Consider the following 21,484-nt stretch of genomic DNA (forward strand, 5'->3'; position numbering starts at 1 on the left):
GAGACAAGCTTCTGGGACTTGGCCAAGATCTAGGGATCATGGTAATTCTCGAGAAGTCTTCTCTGCTTCCATCTCAACAACTGGGATATCTAGGCATGATATTAGACTCCAATCTCCAAGCCTTCCCATCAGATGGCAGGATAGCAAGGCTGAGGAGAATCGCAGAACCTTTCCTCAGACGAGGAGAGCTTCCAGCCCAATCTTGGTTACGCCTCCTAGGTCACCTTTCCTCCTTGGCCAATCTATTTCCAACGGTCGCCTCAGGACGAGATCCCTGCGTCGGCGGCCCAAGTCCCGGTGGAATCAAGACAACGATTCCCCGGACATTCTGGTCCCTTTGGGACCTGCAGAACGAATGGACCTGCAGTGATAGTTGACCTATGGAAACCTTTGCAGGGGAATGGATCTTCTCACCCTTTTCCCTCATTTGATGCTGTTCTCGGACTCGTCAAATCAAGGTGGGGGGGGGTCCACGTTCTGAATCAGGCCTGTGGTCAGAACCAGAAGAGTACCTCCACATCAATCTGCTAGGAATGAAGGCCGTAGTCTGGCCCTCAACACTTCCAACAGACCCTGGCGAGTCATTCCGTGGACGACAACTCCACGGTAGTGCCTTTTGTTTCAGCAAGCAGGGAGGTACCTTTTCATATCAACTTTCTCATCTTACAGTGGAGATACTGAGATGAACCGAAGTCCACTCATACCCTATCGGCTTGTTTCATTCCGGACAAGGAATGTGCTCTCCGACAGTCTGAGCAGGACTTCACAGATAGAGAGTACCGAGTGGTCTTCGGCCCCCCTTGGTAGCCAACAGGTCCTGACCTTGTGGACCTGTTTGCGACAGCCTTGAATTTCAAGCTGCCGCTGTACTACTCCCAGTCTTAGACCCCAAGGCACTCTGGCAAGATGCCTTCCTACAACGGTGGGACATCATCGACGTCTACGTCTTCCCACCATTCTGTCTGTTGAGAAGGGGCTCAACAAGACCAGGCTATCGGTCAACCTGTCGATGACTCTGATAGCTCCGCTGCGGCATCATGCAGAGTGGTTCCCGGAACTTCTGCATCTCCTGACGGAACTCCTGAGAGAGCTTCCCCCACGACACGAGCTACTCAAACAACCACACTGCGACATCTACCACAAGCCGTAGCATCGCTTCGGCTTCATGCCTGGAGACTATCCAGCATCCCCTCACAGAGTGGCGTTCCGCAACAAGTTGCGGAGTGGATGCCTCGACACCTGCGAAAGTCATCCGCAGTGGTCTACCATGCGAAGTGGAGAATCTTCTGTGATTGGTTTTGTGGGAGAGGTACCTCTCCCCTTGATGCCACTATTCCAGCAATAGCGGAGTCATTGTCTATCAGCGGGAGGAGATGCTCCTTTCGCTCTCGGCGGTGGAAGCCTATCGCTCAGCATTTAGCCTGGCCTTCAGGCTGAAAGGATTAGACATTTCCTCCTCGCTGGATCTTTCTTCGCTCATACGTAACTACGAACTTACCTGCCCCAGTCGGAAGTGAGACCTTCTCCTGGAACATAGTTCGGGCTCTTAGGGCTCTTAAGAGATCTCCTTGCGAACCATTACGCCAGGCTTCTGATCGTCACCGGTCTTGGAAGACGGTGCTCCTGCTCGCTCTGGCCTCGGCCAAGCGTGTCAACGAACGTCATGGTCTCTCGTACGGCGTTGCCCACTCAAGAGGATAGGGGGGGGGGGTAACGTTCAGGTTCGTCCCCGAGTAGGTTACTAGACTCAAATGTGGGAGTCCCGGACCTTCGGTCGACTCCTTCAGGATTTCGAGTCTCCGTTCTGTAACAGATGACCCAGACCTTCTCCTACTAGGCCCAGTAAGGAGTCGGAGGGGTTATCTTAAAGATAAGCTGCAGTTCATCCTCACGTGCAAGCCCTGTTTGGGAGCACATGGAGGACGGAGAGGAGGGTCATCAAGAATGCCTTTTCAGCCTGGACTCAAAGGGCCATCCATCACGCCCTGAATCCAGATCCTCCTCCGTCACGTCGCCTTAGGGCACACGATGTCAGAGACATCGCAACGCCCCTGGCCTTCGAGAGAAACTACTCTGTGATGCAGGTGCTACAAGCTCGAGTCTGGAAGCGTCTAACGACCTTCACAGCCCACTACCTGCAGGACGTGACCCACTGGAGCCTCGATACGTCTATCGGCCCTGTGGTGGCTACACAACAGCTGGTCTAACCTCAGGCTCCTTATTGGACAGGTAGCAGAAGGTTGAGGGCATTGTTATCCGGTTTTAGACTGCATGAATGAAAGAAGTATCTCTGGCCCTTACTTCTTTCTTCATCCTCCCCTCTCTTGGGGAAAGCAGCATCCTGGGTTCTCTGCATAGGTGACCTCAAACTTCTGTAGGTAAACCATGCTTCCTTGTGTTCCTAGTATTGAGTTGATACTGTTGCGTCCCCCATACCCTGACGAGGTGGTATTGGGAACGTCCTAGCCTAGAATTCCAGCTAAAGGACTTCAGGTCGACTTCCTAGGACAAGTCACACTTCTTCCCTCCACACACAAGCTTATGTAGGCCGCACGTTTCTTGCGTAGCAAGAACTTGGGAGGTGCAGGGACTTTTTCTCGAGTGCTGCTCACTCGGATTCTGAGTCCCCGGGTAAGCCAAAGCCAGTAAGACTGGGGATTTTCCACCCTTCCTAAGGGTAAGTCACCCTATGTAAATAGCGTTGTTTGTATTACGGTTACGGAACAAATGACAAATTCGGAGATAATTTATATTTTTCCTAACCATACAAACCTTAGCTATTTACTCATATTTGCCCGCCAGCCCTGTCCCCCAAGGCAAGTCCTACCTCTAAGTGAAGTGAAGCAGTGCACCAGTGTGTGAGGGGGGAGGGGTAGCTAGCTACCACTCCCCTACCCCCCTGCTAACTAGCGCGGGGGTAATACACCCTCGTTAAATTCTAATGGCTCGTCCTTTCAGCTACGCTGAAAGTAAACTATATGTAAATAGCTAAGGTTTGTATGGTTAGGAAAAATACAAATTATCTCCGAATTTGTCATGTTAGTGGCGATTCAAGCTCACGGCGCTAAAGTTGAATCTTTGGCTGCGGACAGGACACAGTTGATGTCCGATGTGCAACTATTAAAAGGTGAAAGTGCAGTTGAGGGTGCGCCTGCTCGTGTCTGTCGTTCTCCTAGTCCTAGACCTCTTCCAAGCTCCCCAACCCCTGGGAGAAGGAATGTCGAAAGGCGAAAGGAGACGAGAGGCTTTAACAAAGGAGCAGACGTCCCCTCGAACGTACCTGTGGGCGCCTCCCAGGACGTTCGCCCTCACCATTGGAAAGGTGAGGTTAAGTGTTTTTCGTCGTCTTCGGACGACCCCTTGCCTAAAAGAGCCTGGAAGCTCGCTTCCAGACCTCTTAAGAGGTCCTATGATATGGCCTATCGACGTCCTGCTAGTTCAAAACCTGGATGTAGTCACTGGGATACTCCAGAGCCTTTTGAAAGTCCCCCGATTAAATGTCCTTTTAGAACGCTGGACGTTTCCAAGGATCCTTCTCTGCACTCAGGACCAGGCTTTACCTCATTCCAAGCTCCCAAGCAGCCTTCAGACTGGTTTTCGCCTTTTAGGCGTTCTGTTCCGTTTAGCGATGAGGAGAACGTTGTGATTTCATCACCGATTTCACAACGTTCGGATCCTAACTTTGTAATTCTTCAAGACATGCAAAGCAGGCTCTCGTCCTTTATGCAATCATACCTGCGTAGCGACAAATCTCATATCAGCGGTCGTGATCGGAGCAGCGAACTAGGACGTGCTCCCGAACGCCCTCGTAATCGGAGATCTAAGCTTCCTGCTAGCCGCTACGAACATCCTTTAGGAAGTGATCGTGATCGTTCTCCCAAGTCCGCAGTCCACAGTTCTTTTATTGAACGCGAACGTTCTTTCAAGAGCAAGGAGTTTCTGCCTTAGACAGTGTGCTCATGCGTTCTTCTAAGAAAGACGTCGGACATCCTGTTAAGCAGGTTATTGAACGTCCTTGCAAACGGGTTACCGAACGTCCTGTTAAACAGGCTTATGTTCGTTCTTTGGATGTCTTTCGAACGTCCTTCGATTCAGGATCCTGGACTTCCTACGGAACAGGCTGCCGATCCTCCTTCGGAACAGGCTGCCAAACGCCCTTGCAAACAGGCTACCGAACGTCCTTACAAGCAGGCTGCCAAACGTCCTATAATTCAGGGAGTTTCTCTCTCCGCCAATTATTTTAGTGAGTGTCCTTCAGGTCGTGTTTCCGGAAGGATTACAGTTGAACGAGTCGCTGAACAACAAGCGGTTCGTAGTACTGAACGCTTGTCAGAAGTTGACGGCAAGCGTGTTTCTGAATATGATCCTGAACGTCCTATCGCTTGTCATATTTCGGATGTTAGTTTGGATTACGATGAGGAGGCTCATTCTTTTCAAGACATCGATACAGTTCATGTACAGGAACTTCTTGTCTCCAATCGAGCTGATCGCGAGCGTTCGGATGAGCCGCACACGACTCTGCCGCCTGATACTATTCGCAATGAGCCTATTTCTATTGTGGTTGGCACTCAGGATTTTTCTGAAATAGAAACTGCTCTTAATCCTACTGCTCCCGAAGAAACATTACAAGAGAAGGAAATAGAAGGCCAGCTTTCTCCTATGGAGTTCGATGACGTTTCAGAAGACGAGGACTCTGTTTTTTCCGTCATTCTGCCGATCTTAAAAAACTAATGAGAGTTTTTACGGAAGAGTTTTCAGCCTTTTTTGTGCCTATAGCTCCGCACTCGCCTCCGTCTGAGTTTACTCTCGGGAAAGCCTCTAAGAAAGCCCGCTTTACTAAGATGGTATTGTCGCGCTCGTCTAAAACAGCTCTTAAATTGATGGGTGACTGGTTACAGTCTAAGAAGGCCTTAGGCAAGACGGCTTTTTCCTTTCCTCCAGCTAGACTGGCTTCGAGGTCGAGCATCTGGTACGAGACAGGAGAAGTTCTCGGCTTGGGGATTCCTGCCTCTGCCCAGGGAGATTTCTCAAGCCTTGTAAACGCTCCTCGTCGGTCGGCCATAAGAAAGACCAAGATTTTTTGGTCCTCTTCAGAGATGGACCACCTTCTCAAGGGAATTTTTCGAGCCTTTGAAGTTTTTAACTTTTTAGACTGGACACTTGGGGCTTTGGGTAAGAAAGTTGAGACTTTTAAAGAGGGTGATACCTCTGCCCTGGTCCATTTGATGTCGTGCATGGACAAAGCCTTGAGGGATGGCTCTAATAAACTTGCAGCTCTTTTTTCTGCAGGCATTCTTAAGAAAAGAGATCAACTTTGCTCTTTTCTTTCGCCGGGGGTTACTCCCTTCCAGAAGTCCGAACTTTTATATGCGCCTCTTTCTCCATTGCTGTTCCCACATGAGCTTATCAGGGAGATTTCTGCAGCCTTAGCTCAGAAGGCTACTCAGGATCTTGTCTCCAAGACTGCTAGAAAGGCTCTTCCACCCTCATTTACCAGCCACAAGCCTAAGGAAGATACTTTTCCCAAGTTTTCCCAGCCCTTTTGAGGGAGATCTTCCGGCAGGGGTAGTTCCAGACCTGATGCTAGAAGGAGTAAGAGAAGAGGCTTCAGAGCAGGGCGAAGCAGAGTCTGACTGCTTTCACCTTCAGGCAGTGGGTGCCAGACTACTCAAATTCTGGCAACCGTGGGAGAAGAGAGGAGCAGATCAGTAGTCTATTCAGATCTTGAAGGAGGGTTACAAGATCCCCTTTCTAGGGAGCCCTCCTCTGATCTTAGTTCCCGTGGATCTCTCCCAGATACAGATAGGAGGCAAAGAGACAAGGTCTTTCAAACCAAGTGTCTCTTATGTTAGAAAAGGGGGCCATAGAGAAGGTTCAGGATATTTGTTCACCGGGTTTCTACAACCGTCTATTCCTGGTACCCAAGAACTCGGGGGGATGGCGTTCAGTTCTGGACGTGAGTGCGCTGAACAAGTTCATCATCAAAACGAAGTTCACCATGGAAACTTCGAAGTCAGTGCTAGCAGCAGTAAGGAGGGACGACTGGATGGTCTCATTAGACCTTCGGGACGCCTACTTCCACATCCCCATCCATCCAAGCTTCAGACCCTACCTCAGGTTTGTTTTCATGGGAGACGTCTTCCAATTCAGAGCCCTATGCTTCGGCCTTTGCACAGCACCTCAGATCTTTACGAAGCTCATGCTGAATGTAGCAAAGATCCTACATTCAAGGGGCATAAGAGCCTCCTTGTATCTCGACGACTGGCTTCTCAGAGCGCACTCTTACGATCACTGCCTGAAGGATCTTCAGACAACCTTGGACCTTGCGAAAGAACTGGGTCTCCTTGTAAACTAGGAAAAGTCTCTCTTGGTTCCATCTCAAGAGATTTTATATTTGGGGATAACGATACGGAGTCAGATTTTTCAGGCTTATCCGTCTCCCGTAAGGATAGAGCAAGCCAAGTTGAAACTAAGATCGTTTCAAAGCAAGAAAGTCTGTTCAGCAAGGAAATGGATGAGTCTGGTGGGAACCCTCTCCTCCTTGGAACAATTCGTCCCACTGGGAAGACTGAATCTTCGTCCTCTCCAGTTCCATCTCAACAGCCATTGGGATAAGGAGAGGGACTTAGAAACGATGTCCATTCCTATCACGAACCCCATCAAAGACTGCCTTCGGGGGTGGGAAGAACCAGACAAGTTCCAGGAAGGTCTCGACTTATCAATAAAGAGCCCAGACCTTGTGTTATGCTCCGACGCCTCGGACACAGGATGGGGAGCAACCCTAAACAAGTTAGAAGTCTTGGGCCTATGGTCAGAGACCCAAAAATCCTTGCATATAAACCACAAGGAGTTGTTGGCAGTTATTTTAGCCCTCAAAAGTTTCGAGGAATTTGTCACCAACAAAGTGGTTCAGGTCACTGCGGACAACACGACAGCATTGGCGTACATCTCAAAGCAAGGGGGAACACACTCGATATCTCTGTACGAGACGTCAAAGAATCTCCTGGTGTGGGCAAGAGAGAGGAACGTTATACTTCTGACAAGATTCATTCAAGGGTAGAAAAACGTAATGGCAGACCGTCTCAGCAGATGGAATCAGATCCTTCCAACAGAATGGACCCTCAACCTTCATGTGTGCAAGAGCCTGTGGCGTCTTTGGGGTCGCCCTTGCATAGATCTTTTCGCAACCTCGAAGACGAAGAGGTTAGAGGCGTATTGCTCCCCTGTTCCGGATCCAGAAGCAGTCCACATAGACGCTTTTCTGTTGGACTGGTCCAATCTAGATCTCTACGCCTTCCCACCTTACAAGATCCTGTACAAGGTAGTACAGAAATTTGTGACATCCAAAGGAACCAGGATGACCTTAGTGGCTCCCTATTGGCCGTCAAGAGAATGGTTCACAGAGGTACTGGAATGGGTGATAGACACCCCAAGAATTCCTTTAAGAGTAGATCTACTCAGACAACCCCACGTGGAAAGATTGCATCAAAATCTCCACGTTCTTCAGCTGACTGCCTTCAGACTATCGAAAGACTCGCTAGATCTAGAGGCTTTTCGAAGGAGGCAGCTCAAGCTATTGCAAGAGCAAGAAGGACTTCGACCATCAAAGTCTATCAATCTAAGTGGCAGGTTTTCAGAGAGTGGTGTGGAATCAACTCTCTTTCCTCATCCAGTACCTCTGTAGCTCAAATTGCGGATTTCCTGCTATATCTTCGAAGGAAGTGCAATTTCTCCTCCTCTACTATTAAAGGCTATAGGAGTATGTTAGCTACTGTGTTTAGGCATAGAAACCTTGACCTCTGGCAATAAGGATCTGCAAGAGCTTCTCAAGTCTTTCGAGACTTCAAAACGACGGAACCAAGATTCTCCAGCCTGGAATCTGGATATTGTTTTGAAGTATCTTATGAGTGACAGGTTTGAGCCACTGGGTTCAACTGCCTTGAAAGACCTCACTATGAAGACTTTATTTTTGGTCAGTCTTGCAACAGCTAAAAGAGTGAGATTCATGCGTTTAGCAAAAGCGTTGGATTTCGTAATGGTAAAGCTGTCTGTTCCTTACAATTAGGCTTTCTTGCCAAAAACGAACGCCCTTCTCAGCCTTGGCCTAAAGCATTCGAGATTCCAAATCTTACGGATCTGGTTGGAGATGAGGTAGAAAGAGTCTTATGCCCAGTTAGAGCTCTGAGATGCTACTAGGAGAGAACAAAAGATTCACGAGGCAAGTCTGAATCTTTGTGGTGTTCAGTCAAAAAGCCCTCTTTACAGATGTCTAAAAATGCCTTATCATATTTTGTCAGGCTTTTGATTAAGGAAGCTCATATTCATTGTAATGAATCAGACCTTGGACTTTTAAAGGTCAAAACTCATGAAGTCAGAGCAGTGGCAATGTCGGCAGCATTCAGGCAGAACAGATCTCTACAAAGCATAATGGACACAACCTTCTGGAGGAGCAAATCTGTGTTCGTGTCATATTATTTGAAAGGTGTTCAGACTTGTTACGAGGACTGTTACACTCTGGGTCCATTCGTAGCTGCGAGTGCAATAGTGGGGAAGGATCCACCACTATGTTCCCATAATCCCAATAACCTTTTCTTCTCTTGGTACTTTTGTTTTTTATGGTTGTTTGTGGAGATTGTGTCAGTCTTCCCCAATCTTTGATTTTGTCAGGTGGTCATGTTTGTTCCTTGAGAGCACCCGGGACTGGTTATTGGAGGAAGTTCTGTCATGATGAGGTTTTGACACCGGTTTGACAGTCCCTACGAGATCTTCAGCCCCCTGGGGGGATCGCTGGATCTCATAAAGCTAGCAGACATAATGAGGCAGAGTATCATTGAAGTCAGCTTCCTTATCAGGTACGAACCCTAAGTTTTGTTTTAATTAACTCTTAAGTAGAATTCCAGATATGCTAGCTGTCTCTAACCCTCCACCAAAGGTGTTAATCAGCTGTATATATAACTACCGGGTAAGTCTTGTGTTTAAAAATGATATTTTCATTAATAAAATAAATTTTTGAACATACCTACCCGGTAGTTATATATAATTTTAGGCCCACCCTCCTCCCCTCTAAGAGACTAGAGGCATGGAATATATGAGGGTCACTGGAATGGTTCCCAGGTACCTCGCTAGGGTGCAGGGGTGGTACACCTAGCTATCCAACTGGCGGTTGGCGCGAGTTTCGAATTTTCTGCCGTTGACGTCAGGGACGTAAGCTATATATATAACTACCGGGTAAGTATGTTCAAAAATTTATTTTATTAAGGAAAATATCATATTACAGTATTTCCTTATCTTTATTATTTTCAGTTGTATCTCCAAATATTTGTAAGTTGAGGACCTAATTACCTTTAAGAATATTAAACTTCTAATTCTAATTTGTAGCAATTTCCTTGACATAAATCCAAATTTCTATTTGCTTTACGACTTACAGTACTGAAGTATTGAGTTATCTCAGGTTGATAATTTATCTGTTGTCATTGAGAGTACAGTAATGAGATTCTGTTCATGTCGCTTATTTTTATTTTTCCCTTTACAGGTAAATGATCTTATTCCTGTGTTGGAGATGTTGGAGTGTGAGGAAGGATCCAAAGACTTTTACCGATGTTACGTTCTCCTACTCTGGCTTTCCATCATCGTTTATATGCCCTTCAACATGATGGGTTTCGATGCCACATCAAAGACGTCGAGTGCTTCCTCGGTGTGTCCTACTGTAGTAGAAAGGTTTGTTGCTGGTAGTTTTGGATGGATACGGGCAGTATTCATTTTCTGTTTTGCCTTTACATACTTCTAGTGCTATGATTAACCTGTTTTTTATTTTAATGTTTTGATCAACCTGTTTTTATTCTAATGCTATGATCAGCAATCTATTCTAATATTATGACCAACCTGTTTTTATTCTTATGATATGACCAATCCGTTTCTAAACTAATGCTGTGACTAACCTGTTAGATATTTTTATTCTATTGTCTGGAATTCTATTGGTAATTTTATTTGAAATTTTGTGATAACTTTTGTTAGTCTTTTTGAGAATACACATATGTTCTTAAATTACCTTACCTTTGGATATAAACATCGTACTAATCTCTTTATTTAAAAGTACTTTGAGGTGCAAGATCATTGCAAAAATTTAACAGAAACGGTAACATCCAAATGGGTTATTTTTTCAGTTTCCCATCATTCTTATGCATAGAGATGTCTGTGTGGTCTCGATCAAGCTACCCTGCTTAAAGAAGTACCATGATTTTCCCTTTTTATCCTTCATGTAAATGACATTGATACTCACACAAATATCACTTCACATTTTTCATATCTTGATCCAACAAAAGATAAAACTTAGAGGTAATGTGATAATAAATAAAAGAGTAGGTAACAGCTCACTTTATCCTGCTGCTTGTTTTCTTTTACAGGCTCATGACTGTGATCAAAACACACCTGAAGTCGTCTCAGCACTCACGGCAGATGTCGGCATTTGTCGCGTCAAAATTCATAACAAGACCTGACTTGAAGGAGAAATACGTGCCTGAATTTTTTGCCTATTGTTTTGACGTAAGTACTCGTGGAGTTGGTAAGCAATTACAATACAGTGTATTTCACATAGAATTTATTTATTACGAAAAAACTACTTAAGCAGTAAGACGCTGCGAACGAACAAAAGAATAACTCATTACGTGACGAACAGGGGCACCTTAGGGGGAGAGGATATGTAACAGCTCCTCACTTATCCTTTTCCCCTAGTTGACTAGATTGGGTAAAGTCTATTGGGGTTGCAGATATCTATGGTTATCTTTGGATACGTCCCTGATTATACACGATATCTTCGGATAGTCGATCCGGGGCTTAGAACCTTGTGATACCTGACAGTAATTCTCTTGTGATATCACTCACAGAAATATTATACAGTAGGAAGCTGCCGAAGGGAACTTCTATCAGGACGACATGGCTATCTCACCCAAAAATAGATTTGTTCCGTAACTGAAATACAAACCACGCTATTTACATGGGGTGATTACTTCGGCGCAGCCGTTGATGAGCCATAAAGTTTTAACGATTGTTTCCTATCCCACCGCTAGTTAGCGGGGGGGTAGGGAGGGGTAGCTAGCTACCCCTCCCCCTCACACACACACCGGAGAATACTCCACTTTACTTTTGGCTCGGATAGTGATCGGAGGTCTCCGCTCCTATCCTCTCTTGACGGCCGTTATTGTTTTGTCTTTTAACTTACCCTTTCTTATACTTAATATATTTAAACATTACTGATGTTTATATATATTTTTGTGTATAGAAAATAGTAAGTTTCCTTTGCTTTCGGTGTTGTGCGGTGTGTGTTGTGTACGTCTACTAGAGTTTCGCCGGCTTAGGCCACCACGATCTTTTCGTGATCACGGCCTTTCACTTCTAGGACACCATGGTTGCCTTTCGTGGAGACCAGCCCTTCTCTTGAGGTCATTCACCTCTTACTCCGTACTACGCCTACGATAGCTTCTCAGAACCGAGTCGCTATTTCGTCTTATTTGTCTCAATTATTTTTACGAATATAATTGTGTTTTAACTTTTTAGCTCAGGGCTCACATCCCTTCGGGGGTCGGTGATCCTTGGAACATTCAAAGTCAGTTGCATAATTATCATGTTATAATTCTGTTTTGTTAACTTTCGTCCCCCCCCCCTCACCTAGGCATGCTGGGTGGGGGAGGGGGGCGCATACCTTCTTTCGTTCTTATGTTCTTTCCCTCAGGGTTTTTCTTTGGAGTTTCACCCGGGGGAATTTCTGTTAAATAATTATTCTGTTTTATTTTCCAGTTTACGATGTTGTTTCTTCGTGCCTGTTGTGTGTGCCTTCGAAGCAGAGCTGTCCTGTTTATCCTGGGGAGTCGGCTTCGCCGCCGTCTCTCAAGGCATTCATCAGGGGTGTTTCCTTCTCTTAGAAGTTCCCCCGTGATTGCTGCCAGCTCTTCATTGCATCCTAGAACGATAAGGAGGTTCGCCTCCAGGGTAGTAAGTTAACTTCCCTTTTACTTTTCCCTGGTCCTTGGCGGTTATGCTCTTGGGGCTGAGCGACCGCCCTTGTGACTAGCTCAAGGGGCTGAGCGGTTGCAAGGCTAGACCATGGTACTAGTGACTATGCTTTCGGGGCTGAGCGGTCGCTTCTGTAGCTACGCTCAAGGGGCTGAGCAGCTGCAGGATCAGTCCGGCCCTCTCTCGTTCGCGAGGGAGGCCGCACTAAGGGCTCCTCCTCGGAGGATCGCTCCTTTTGTCTCTTCTACGAAGTGTTCCCTCCCGTTCGCGTGAGAGGACACTCACAGAGACTCCTCTTCGGAGGATGGTTCCTGTTTACGTCTGCTGATCTCACGACCTATCGGGGCTCCTTCACCAGTCTCTTCTACGAAGTGCTCACCTCTCGTTCGCGAGAGAGACCACTCATAGAGACTCCTCTTCGGAGGATTGTTCCTGTCGTCAACAGCTTGCTGTTCAGTCATTAGCACTTCGGTGTTAGTGTCAGGGAAACTTCGGTTTCTCTTTTTTCCCTGACCCTTCGGGGTCTCGGATCTTAGTTACGCAGTTCCCTCGGGCTCTTGTAACTTTAGTCACTTCTACACTTCAGTGTTTAGTGACGGAGAAACTTCGGTTTCTCGTTGCATTGACCCTTCGGGGTCTTGCAACTATCCCCTCGATGCCTCGCTACTCAGGCTACGTTAGACCCTTGGTCTCTCATCCCTCAGTGTTCCTGTTGCCTACTGTATCCGTTCCTGACTGCAGACGCGCCTTGGGCGCCCACGCCCCCGTAATCTAACGGGCTCCTCCCTTCGGGGCAGGAGAGACTTTCTCACACCCTGAGTAAGTCCCTTAAGTGCCAGGTATCCCTGCGCGCCAACGTTCCCTTACGCGCTAGCGCTCGACTGCTGTTACTGCTGTTCCTGAGACTGCCTTAGAGACACCCTGTTCCAGTATTCAGTTAGGCTGCTACCAACGTTCCCTGCGCATTTGCGCACATCGTTGGGGTTCCTGAGATAGCGCACTGGCGCTCACCAGTAGTTCAGCCTTCGGTGTCTCTAAGTCTCTTCTAAGAAGGCCACCTCTCTCGTTCGCGGGAAAGGTATCTCACAGAGACCTCTCCTCGGAGTATTTAGCAGTCCCTCAGTTGATCGTCAGCACTGAAGTAGACCTCCTGGTCCTCTTCAGGGGATGCTCTCCCTTTTAGGGACACAACCCAGTTCCTGATCTACGAGTTAGCGATCCTTCAACCATTTCCGACGATCTTCTGTTGTGCAGGAGCCTACGATCTTCACTCACGCATAAGCGCTGAAGACCGCCCGCGTGCAGGATTATTTCCCGTCCCCGATCTCGCGGTCGTCGACGATTTAGCCGACGATCTTCTGTTCGCGCTAACGCGTAAGCGTTGATGATCGCCCGCGCGCGGGATGGTTTCCCGCGTGCGATCTCGCGATCGTCGAGGGTCGTGCGATCGTTAGCCAACTATCTTCTGTTCGCGCTAACGCGTAATCGTTGATGATCGCCCGCGCGCGGGATGGTTTCCCGCGCGCGACCTTCAAGGCCCTTCCGCTCGCGATCGTCAACCCGGCAACGTTCGTTAGCCGGCGATCTTCGGATCCAGCGCTAGGCGCGCAAACGCTGATGACCTTCTTAGTGTGCGTAAGCGCCGAGGATCGGTCTGTACGCGGTATGGTTTCCCGCGCGCGGTTCTCCGCACGCGATCATCAACGGCTGTTAGCCAGCGATCTTCGGTTCCGGCACTAAGCGGGAGCGCCGACGATCTTAGTACACTTAAGCTCCAATGATCGTTCTGTGCGCGGGATGGTTTCCCGCGCACGGCAACGAGGCCATCCGCGCGCGGTTCTCCGCATGCGATCGTCGATGGCCGTTCGCCGCCGATCTTCGGATTCGGCGCTGGGCGCACGAGCGCCGACGACCTTCGCAGTACGCGTGAGCGCCGAAGATCGTTCCGTTTGCTGGATGGTTTCCCGCGCGCGATCGTCGTAGATCGTCCGCGCTCGGGCACCGAGGTTCCCGCTCGTGATCGCCGACTATCTTCTCTCGCGCGCGAGCTCCGACAATCGTCGCTTACGCGTGAGCGTCGAAGATCGTCTGGGCTTGCGCGAATCGCCGACGATCGTCTTGCATAGTCGGAGATCATTCGCACGCGGGCACTATGGGTTCCCGCTTACTGTCTCCTACACTTTTTTCTCTCGCGCTAGCGCCAACGATCTTCGTACTCGCGTAAGCACCGAAGATCGTCAGAGTTTCTTCAGCGTTATTCTTCCTCTCGTAGGATGGTTCCCCACATGCAATCGCCGACGGCGCTAGCACCGGCGACCTTTTTTCGCCGAGATCGTTCACGCGTGGGATGGTTTCCCTTGCCCACGGTCTTTTGCGCGCAAGCGCCAGCGATCTTCATACGCGCGGAGACGCGGGGATCGTTCACGCGGTCTCCGATACGCTAACGCTCACACAGCCATGCAGGCACGGTTATTCTGCTACGCATGCTTTATTAACGCGCTACCCAGATCTGTGCTTTCCGCGCGATCGTCAACGTGATCGGCGCACCATTCTCCGACACGACCGAGCCCTGTTTACATCAGGGCTTATGGCGGTCAGGCCACCTCCGCGTTTCCCTCCCCCGCAGCGCAGAGCAGCGCCCTCTCCGGAGGAGGGGAGGTTTCCGGACAGGTTAAAGGTCTCTTCTCCCTTCACTGCAGACTCTCTACGGGCGAACCCTCATGTTTCATCTCCCCCAGAGGATCGAACGATCCTCTTCCCTCCAGAGGGACTCCCTGTCAGCGTGAGGATTGGTCGGCATCCCTGGTGGGATGCCGTCGTCAGAGCGCTCAAGCAGGCGATGAGCCTGTGCCTTCTGACTGGGGTCACTAATCAGTAGCAGCTTTCTCTCCCCCTGAAGGGGGTGAGAGGAATCCCTGGCATGGTATCTTCCCCAAGGACTATCCTGTCCCTTCGCAAGTCCTTACGCAGGCGATGAGCCCTCCTCAGACTCCATCTCCCCTCCCCTGCAGATGGGCTTTGCCCATCCCCAGGAGGGCCGGAAGACCTGGTCCTCTCCCCCTTCACTCCATAGGGAGAATCCCCGCCTCTTCCTGAGGGTCCTATCGTGCGGAGGGGGCGAAGCCTTACATCCTTCATCGCTGGGGTCCTGTTTCCCTCCTAGGAGGGATCTTAAGGCCCTGTCTTCCACAAGGATCCGACAGGATCCAGTTGGACCCTTGGGGCATGTCTACGAGTCTCCCCAGGAAGAGCCTCCGGGGATGGGAGACCTTGCTGCCAGTCCATCAGGAGGAGGAGCTCCAGGGGTCAGAACTAGCGTTCTGGCAGGTTCTTGCCCTCAGGAGAAACCTCAAGGGGATCCCAGATTCAGAGATTCCTCTTCGGTAAGGGAAGGATTCGATTCTGGACCGAGTTCTACTCACCCAAGGCCTCCCTTACGCCAGTGCAGCTTGCCCTGGTCTCAGGGAATGAAGAGCACCAGAGACTAGGCCAAGGGCCAGCTCTCCGAGCTTGTCTCCTTCAACAGTCCCGGGTGATTTCAAGCCCCTCCCTTCTCCCTGGGTAGGGATCGGTGAGGGGATGGGTCCTCCGGGCGGAAGTCCAGTCCATGTCGGAGAGGCGCCCCCTCCAAGAGGTGGCCAACAGGTTTCGAGGCCTCCGTAGTCGCCTCCTTCCCTTCTCGACTCTGTACAGGGTTGTCAAACAGTCTCCGTTCAGCGTAGCGACAGCAGACGCGGTCAGCTTTGCAGTGAGACCACTAGTCTTCATGGGTACACTGGTCCGGTAGGACTCGTACTTCCGGTCCTGGTTCACTCATCTTCAAGGAAGTACTTTGGAGTCCGCCTGGAAGGCGGGTATACCAGTTCAAGGGCTGTGCTTCGGCCTCTCCACGGCACCTCAACAGTTCTCCGATACTTCCTCTCGGATCTCTTCACGGGCGCTCAGCATCGGCATCCGGCCACTCCGTTTCCTGGGTGGCTGGCCGATCCTGGCACACTCAAAGGCTTCCCTTCTTCGTCATCGGGACAAGCTCCTCGGACTTTACCAAGTTCTAAAGATCATGGTGGTCCTCGAGGAGTTCTCCCCGCAGCCCTCTCAGAGTCTGGTATACCGAGCCTGGTCTGAGGCTCCTATCTCCCGTAGCCTTCCCTTCAGACGTCAGGGTACCAAGGCAGAGGAAGGTCGCGGGACCTTTCCTCACACAAGAAGACCCTCCAACCCAAGGTTGTTACGTCTCTCCTCCCTGGCCCGTCTGGTTTCCACAGTCGCCCCAGGTTGAGTTCTCTCCAGTGGCGACTCGGGGCGCAGGGGAGTCGGGGGCACATCTCCCCAGACGCCGAGACCCCTAGGGGATAACCGGTACAGACGAACCCATGGGGGTGGGAAGCTGACGAGGGCCTACAAGAGGGAGTGGTCCTTCTCGTCCTTCCCCCTAACTAGATGCTGTTTTCGGACGCGTCGAAGGAAAGGGGGGGGGGGGTTGCCCACGTTCTGATCCACGGGTCCTCAGGCCGGGGGTCAGAACCAGGAAGAACCTTCTCTAGTCCTACTAGAGATTGAAACCGTGTTTCTGGCTCTTCAGTAGCTCCACCTAGCCTGGCGGACTACTCTGTGGTTATGAGGATCAACAACACCACAGTGATGGTTTTCTGGCCCAGACAAGGAGGTACTTTTCAGTACAACCATCCCATCCTGCGGTAGAGATACCGGGATGGTCCAAGTCCCCCTCGGTCTCCTTGGCAGCTCGCTTGATTCCAGGCAAAGGAATGGGCTCGCCGACAGTCTGAGCAGTGTGTCACGGACACCACATTCCGAGTGGTCTTTGGATCCTCAAGTAGCCTACAAGTCCTGCCTCGGTGGGGCTCCCTTGGTGGACCGGTTTGCTACAGCACTGAGCTGCAAGCTCCCGCTGTACTGCTCCCCAGTCACGGATCCCAAGGCCCTCTGGTAGGAGGCCTTCCAGCAACGATGGGACACCATCGATGTGTTGCCTCTGTAGCTTGCTCCTCTTCCCGCCGGGAGTCTATCCAGCACCTCCTCAAAGAGAGAGATTTTTCACAACAAGTGGCGAAAAGGAGGCCTGGACACCTGCGCAAGTCTTCCGCAAGTAGTCTCCCAGGTGATAGGGCGAGTTTCTGTAACCAGTGTCGGGGAGAGGGCATCCCTCCACACATTGCCGCTTCCAGCAATATCGGAGCCCCAAGTGGGATTGTGGGATAAGTGTGCCTTTCAGTTTTGACTGTGAAAGGCTATCCCTCAGCCTTAAGGCTTGCTTCCTGGCTCTAGGGACAAACATTTCTCCCCCCGCTGGAACTCTTCCTTCGCATGCGAAGCCTTGTCCTCTCCTGCCCTCAGTCGAAGGTGAGACCTCCTCCTTGGGACGTGGTTCGAGTCCTCGAGTCTCTAAAGAGACCCCCTGACGAACCACTACGTAAGTTCCCAGCCCACCATCTTCTGGGTAGACAGTGTTCCTGCTAGCCTATCTTCAGCCAAGCGAGTCACGTGGTCTCTCTTACGATTTCGCCCATTCAGGTGGTTATGGGGAGGCAACATTCAGGTTCGTCCCTGAGGTTTGTTGCCGAGACTCAGAATCTGGGAGTGCCGGACCCGCTTCGACTCCTTCCAGGGTTCGAGTCTCCGTCCTGTTGCAGATGACTCAGTCCATCTCCTACCTTGCTGGTAGGGGGTCCGAGCTGGTGTCTTCAGAGAACAGCTGCAGTTCGTCTCCAGGTCCAAGTCTCGTTCGTGGATCCTGGGTAACGAGGAGAAGGGTCTCCAGGAGTACCATCTCGGCCCGGATTCGCAGGGTGCTACACCCTGCCTTGAATTCTGACCCTTCTCCGTCGCACCGCCCTAGAGCCCATGATATCAGGGGCTTAGATACGTCCCTGCCCTTCATGGAGCATCTTTCAGTGACGCAGGTCCTACAAGTGGGGATGTTGAAGCATCAGACCTTCTTCTCAGCCCCTTACCTGCAAGACATGACCCACAGGAGGCTTGATACGTTTCTATCGGCCCTGTGGTGGCTTCACAACAGCTGGTCTAAACCTCAGGCTCCTTGATGGACAAGTAGCAGAAGGTTGAGGGCATTGTTACCTGGTGTTAGTCTGCATGAATGAAAAGATCTGTCTGGCCCTTATCCTTTTCTTCATCCTCTCCTCCCACGGAGAAAGCAGCATCCTGGGTTCTCTGCACAGCTGACCTCAAACCACTGCAGGTAGACCATCCTTCCTTGTGTTCCTAGTATTAGGTGTAATACTGTCATGTCCCCATACCCTGACGAGGTGGTATTGGGAGAGTCCTTGCCGGGATTCCCTCCTGAGGGACTCCAGGGCAACTGCCTGGGACAAGTCACTTTTCACCTTCGCACATACCTTACGTAGGCCGTGGCAGTTTCACAACCGCCAGCGAGGAGCAGGGATTCCCTATTGTCCGAGTACTTGATTGCTCGAATATGGAATCCCTGGGCAAGCCAAAGCCAGTATGGCCGGGACTTACCACCCTTCCTTAGGATTAAGTCACCCCATGTAAATAGCGTGGATTGTATTTCAGTTACGGAACAAATGACAAATTCGTAGATAATTTGTATTTTTCCTAACTATACAAACCTTAGCTATTTACAGTTATGTGCCCGCCAGCCCTGTCCCCCAAGATAAGTCCTACCTCTAAGTAAAGTGGAGTATTCTCCGGTGTGTGTGAGGGGGAGGGGTAGCTAGCTACCCCTTCCTTCCTCACCCCCCCCCACCCCCGCTAACTAGCGGTGGGGAAGGAAACCCTCGTTAAAACTTTATGGCTCGTCATTGGCTGCGCCGAAGTAACCACCCCATGTAAATAGCTAAGGTTTGTATAGTTAGGAAAAATACAAATTATTTACGAATTTGTCATTTTTCCTACGTCAAAATCCGTTTTATTTCAATTTGTAAAGATTATAAGAAAATGTTTAGAATGATCAAGTTCTTGGACATATTACACCTTTACAGGAAGGAAGTATTGAAGAGCGATAGTAAGCTTCAGGTGAAGTTATCATGCTGGAAGTAAGCTAACTCATGAAGGGCACCGTTCTCTATCATTGTAGTCATAACGGGAGTGCTGGTTATCGATCTCGGCTCTTCGGTAAATGACCACAAGTTCTCAAAGCCAATCTTTGGGAATGCTGTGAGGATTTAAATCTCGGTCTTAACAGTGCTTTGGCTAAAGTCTGTCGGGAGAATTAGTTTAAAATTTAGGAGTCGACTGAGAAAGGGTTTATGAAGGCTTAGAATTAAATTTGCAACCTTAAATGTAGGTAGAATATGCATGTGGTAAGTAAGTGGCATATACAAGTTATGATATACCAGTTTTTTTTTTTTACATAACAGTTAATCCCTGCAAGTTTCATTACTTTACAATTAAAATTGTTGGCAGTCAGGAAGCTGTACACAAACAAGCACACAAACTAGGGCAAAAACATAGCCTCTTTCCAACCACGTTGGCGCAGGTAAACAGTTTATTAGAAGGTCCATTTGCCCAAGTGTTTAGAAGCTGACTGACATTGTAATTTAGTGCTCGCACTTAATGGCATCGGAGGTGTTTTATTGAATGAAATTTTACAATGATAGTATTATCCATTCTCTGAGTCAGAGTGATTCTTCCTCTCTACTGAGCACAAACATGTGATCAGCATGAAAAGATTAGTTGCTTATGTTAGATATTCTCTGTACTTCATGGTACTATATACGTTCATAATATTAGGATGTTAAATATTTTAATGTAAAATAATGAAAAATAGGATTCGCAAACTTTTCTGCCGTAAGACTTGTAATAACCTATTGGATCTACAAAAGATGAACTTAAACTTTACTTCCTATTGTGTTGTGCCAAGAAAACATATTTCTTTAGTCAAGGATTTGAGAATACAGTACAGATGAAGACCTCCCCTTTAATAATTGATAATGAATTACTATTGAGTTTCCTAAAACGCAAAATCACAGTTCCGTGATGACTAAATAACTGAAAGACAAAGGAATATGATATACTCATTTGGTAGGATTGCCATAAACTGCCATACGATCCTTTTGCTACATTAGAGGGCATGGCAGTCACCAGAATAGAAAAAGGGGAAATTTCTAGTTTAAGGGTAGACGTCTACATTTAACTAGCCTTGAGAGAGAAGCAATATGAACTCCAGACAAGTATGAAAATAGGTAATTCGGTGGTGCTAAGGAGGAATGAGGGAAGGAGCGTGGGGAGGGGTAGGGGTGAGGGGAGGATAGTCGTAGTAGAAGGCAGTAGTCGGGTGTAGAACGGCACCTCGTTGTTCCGGGGTATGTTGAAGAAGGAGAGGTCTAACTGGTGAGGGACCTATGGTTGTGGTTCTTACATGCCCCAGTTACTATACCGACAGTCATTAGAGTGAGCGAGCTGGGTTTATTCCTAGCATTCTATGCATCTTTTTTCTCTAGTATATTTAGCTGTATTTATGCCTTAGAAATGGTGCTATATGGAGCATTTCACTGGGTGACACAGGTTCCTCGCCCAGAAATAGATTTTTCCTTCGTCAAAATCCCTTTATATTGTCATTTACCTCTTTTATTGCTTGTATATTGAACTGGCTATTTATTTTGTGTAAATTCTCTTTAATGCAGGTTTTATGCAATGACCAAGGTTCAGATGTACATACCATTTTTCACAAGCTAGGGGTTTTAAGAGCTCTAGGTTTGGTATTCAAACATGGCAAAAGAGAAGAGATGCTTCCGTACTCGAAGGAAGTCTTGACGCGTATTATTGAGAGCAAGTCGACCACCTGCATCGACACTCCGATCCGTAAACTCGCCATGAAGCTTATTCAGCGCATAGGTAAGTCACTCCTTTGTCTTTGAGGGCAATCAGAAGTGTAATGCATTGCGTATCAAGTTTTCAATGCTGACAAATTTGAAAATAGTTTTTACTCTAAAATCAAACCATTGTTCTCTAGTCTTGGGTAGTGCCATAGCATCTATAACATAGTCTTCCTCTGTCTTGAGCTAGAGTTCTCTTGCTTGGGAGTACACTCATGCACACTAGTCTGTTTTCTTATTTCCTTTCCTCTCTGGACTATTTTCCCTGTTGAGCAATTGGGCTTAAAGCATCCTGGTTTTATTATTATTATTGTTACTTGCTAAGCTACAACCCTAGTTGGAAAAGCAGGATACTATAAGCCTAGGGGCCCCAACAGGGAAAAGAGCCTAGTGAGGAAAGGAAATAAGGAAAAAAAGATATTTAAAAAGTGACAACATTAAAATAAATATTTTCTATATAAACTATAAAAACTTAACAAAACAAGAGGAAGAGAAATAATATAGAATAGTGTGCACGAGTGTACCTTCAAGCAAGAGAACTCTACCCCAAGACAATGGAAGACCATGGTACAGAGACTATGGCACTACCCAAGACTGGAGAACAATGGTTTGATTTTGGAGTGTCCCTCTCCTAGAAGATCTGCTTACCACAGGTAAAG

At 48.6% G+C, this 21,484-nt stretch overlaps 1 protein-coding gene across 3 annotated transcripts in view; it reads left to right on the forward strand.

Annotated features, from left to right (window-relative positions):
• The window catches only part of Tbcd (tubulin folding cofactor D), an 86,707-nt gene that overhangs the window by 16,631 nt on the left and 48,592 nt on the right, over nt 1-21,484 (forward strand). For all 3 annotated transcript variants that reach the window (XM_068354972.1, XM_068354973.1, XM_068354970.1), the window contains exons 4-6: nt 9,533-9,717; nt 10,404-10,542; nt 20,634-20,844. In XM_068354972.1, coding sequence (XP_068211073.1) covers nt 9,533-9,717; nt 10,404-10,542; nt 20,634-20,844 — 535 coding nt within the window. The remainder of the gene's footprint in view (nt 1-9,532; nt 9,718-10,403; nt 10,543-20,633; nt 20,845-21,484) is intronic.

The sequence above is a fragment of the Palaemon carinicauda genome, chromosome 31 (assembly GCF_036898095.1).
Source record: "Palaemon carinicauda isolate YSFRI2023 chromosome 31, ASM3689809v2, whole genome shotgun sequence".
Taxonomy (NCBI): Eukaryota; Metazoa; Arthropoda; class Malacostraca; order Decapoda; family Palaemonidae; genus Palaemon; species Palaemon carinicauda.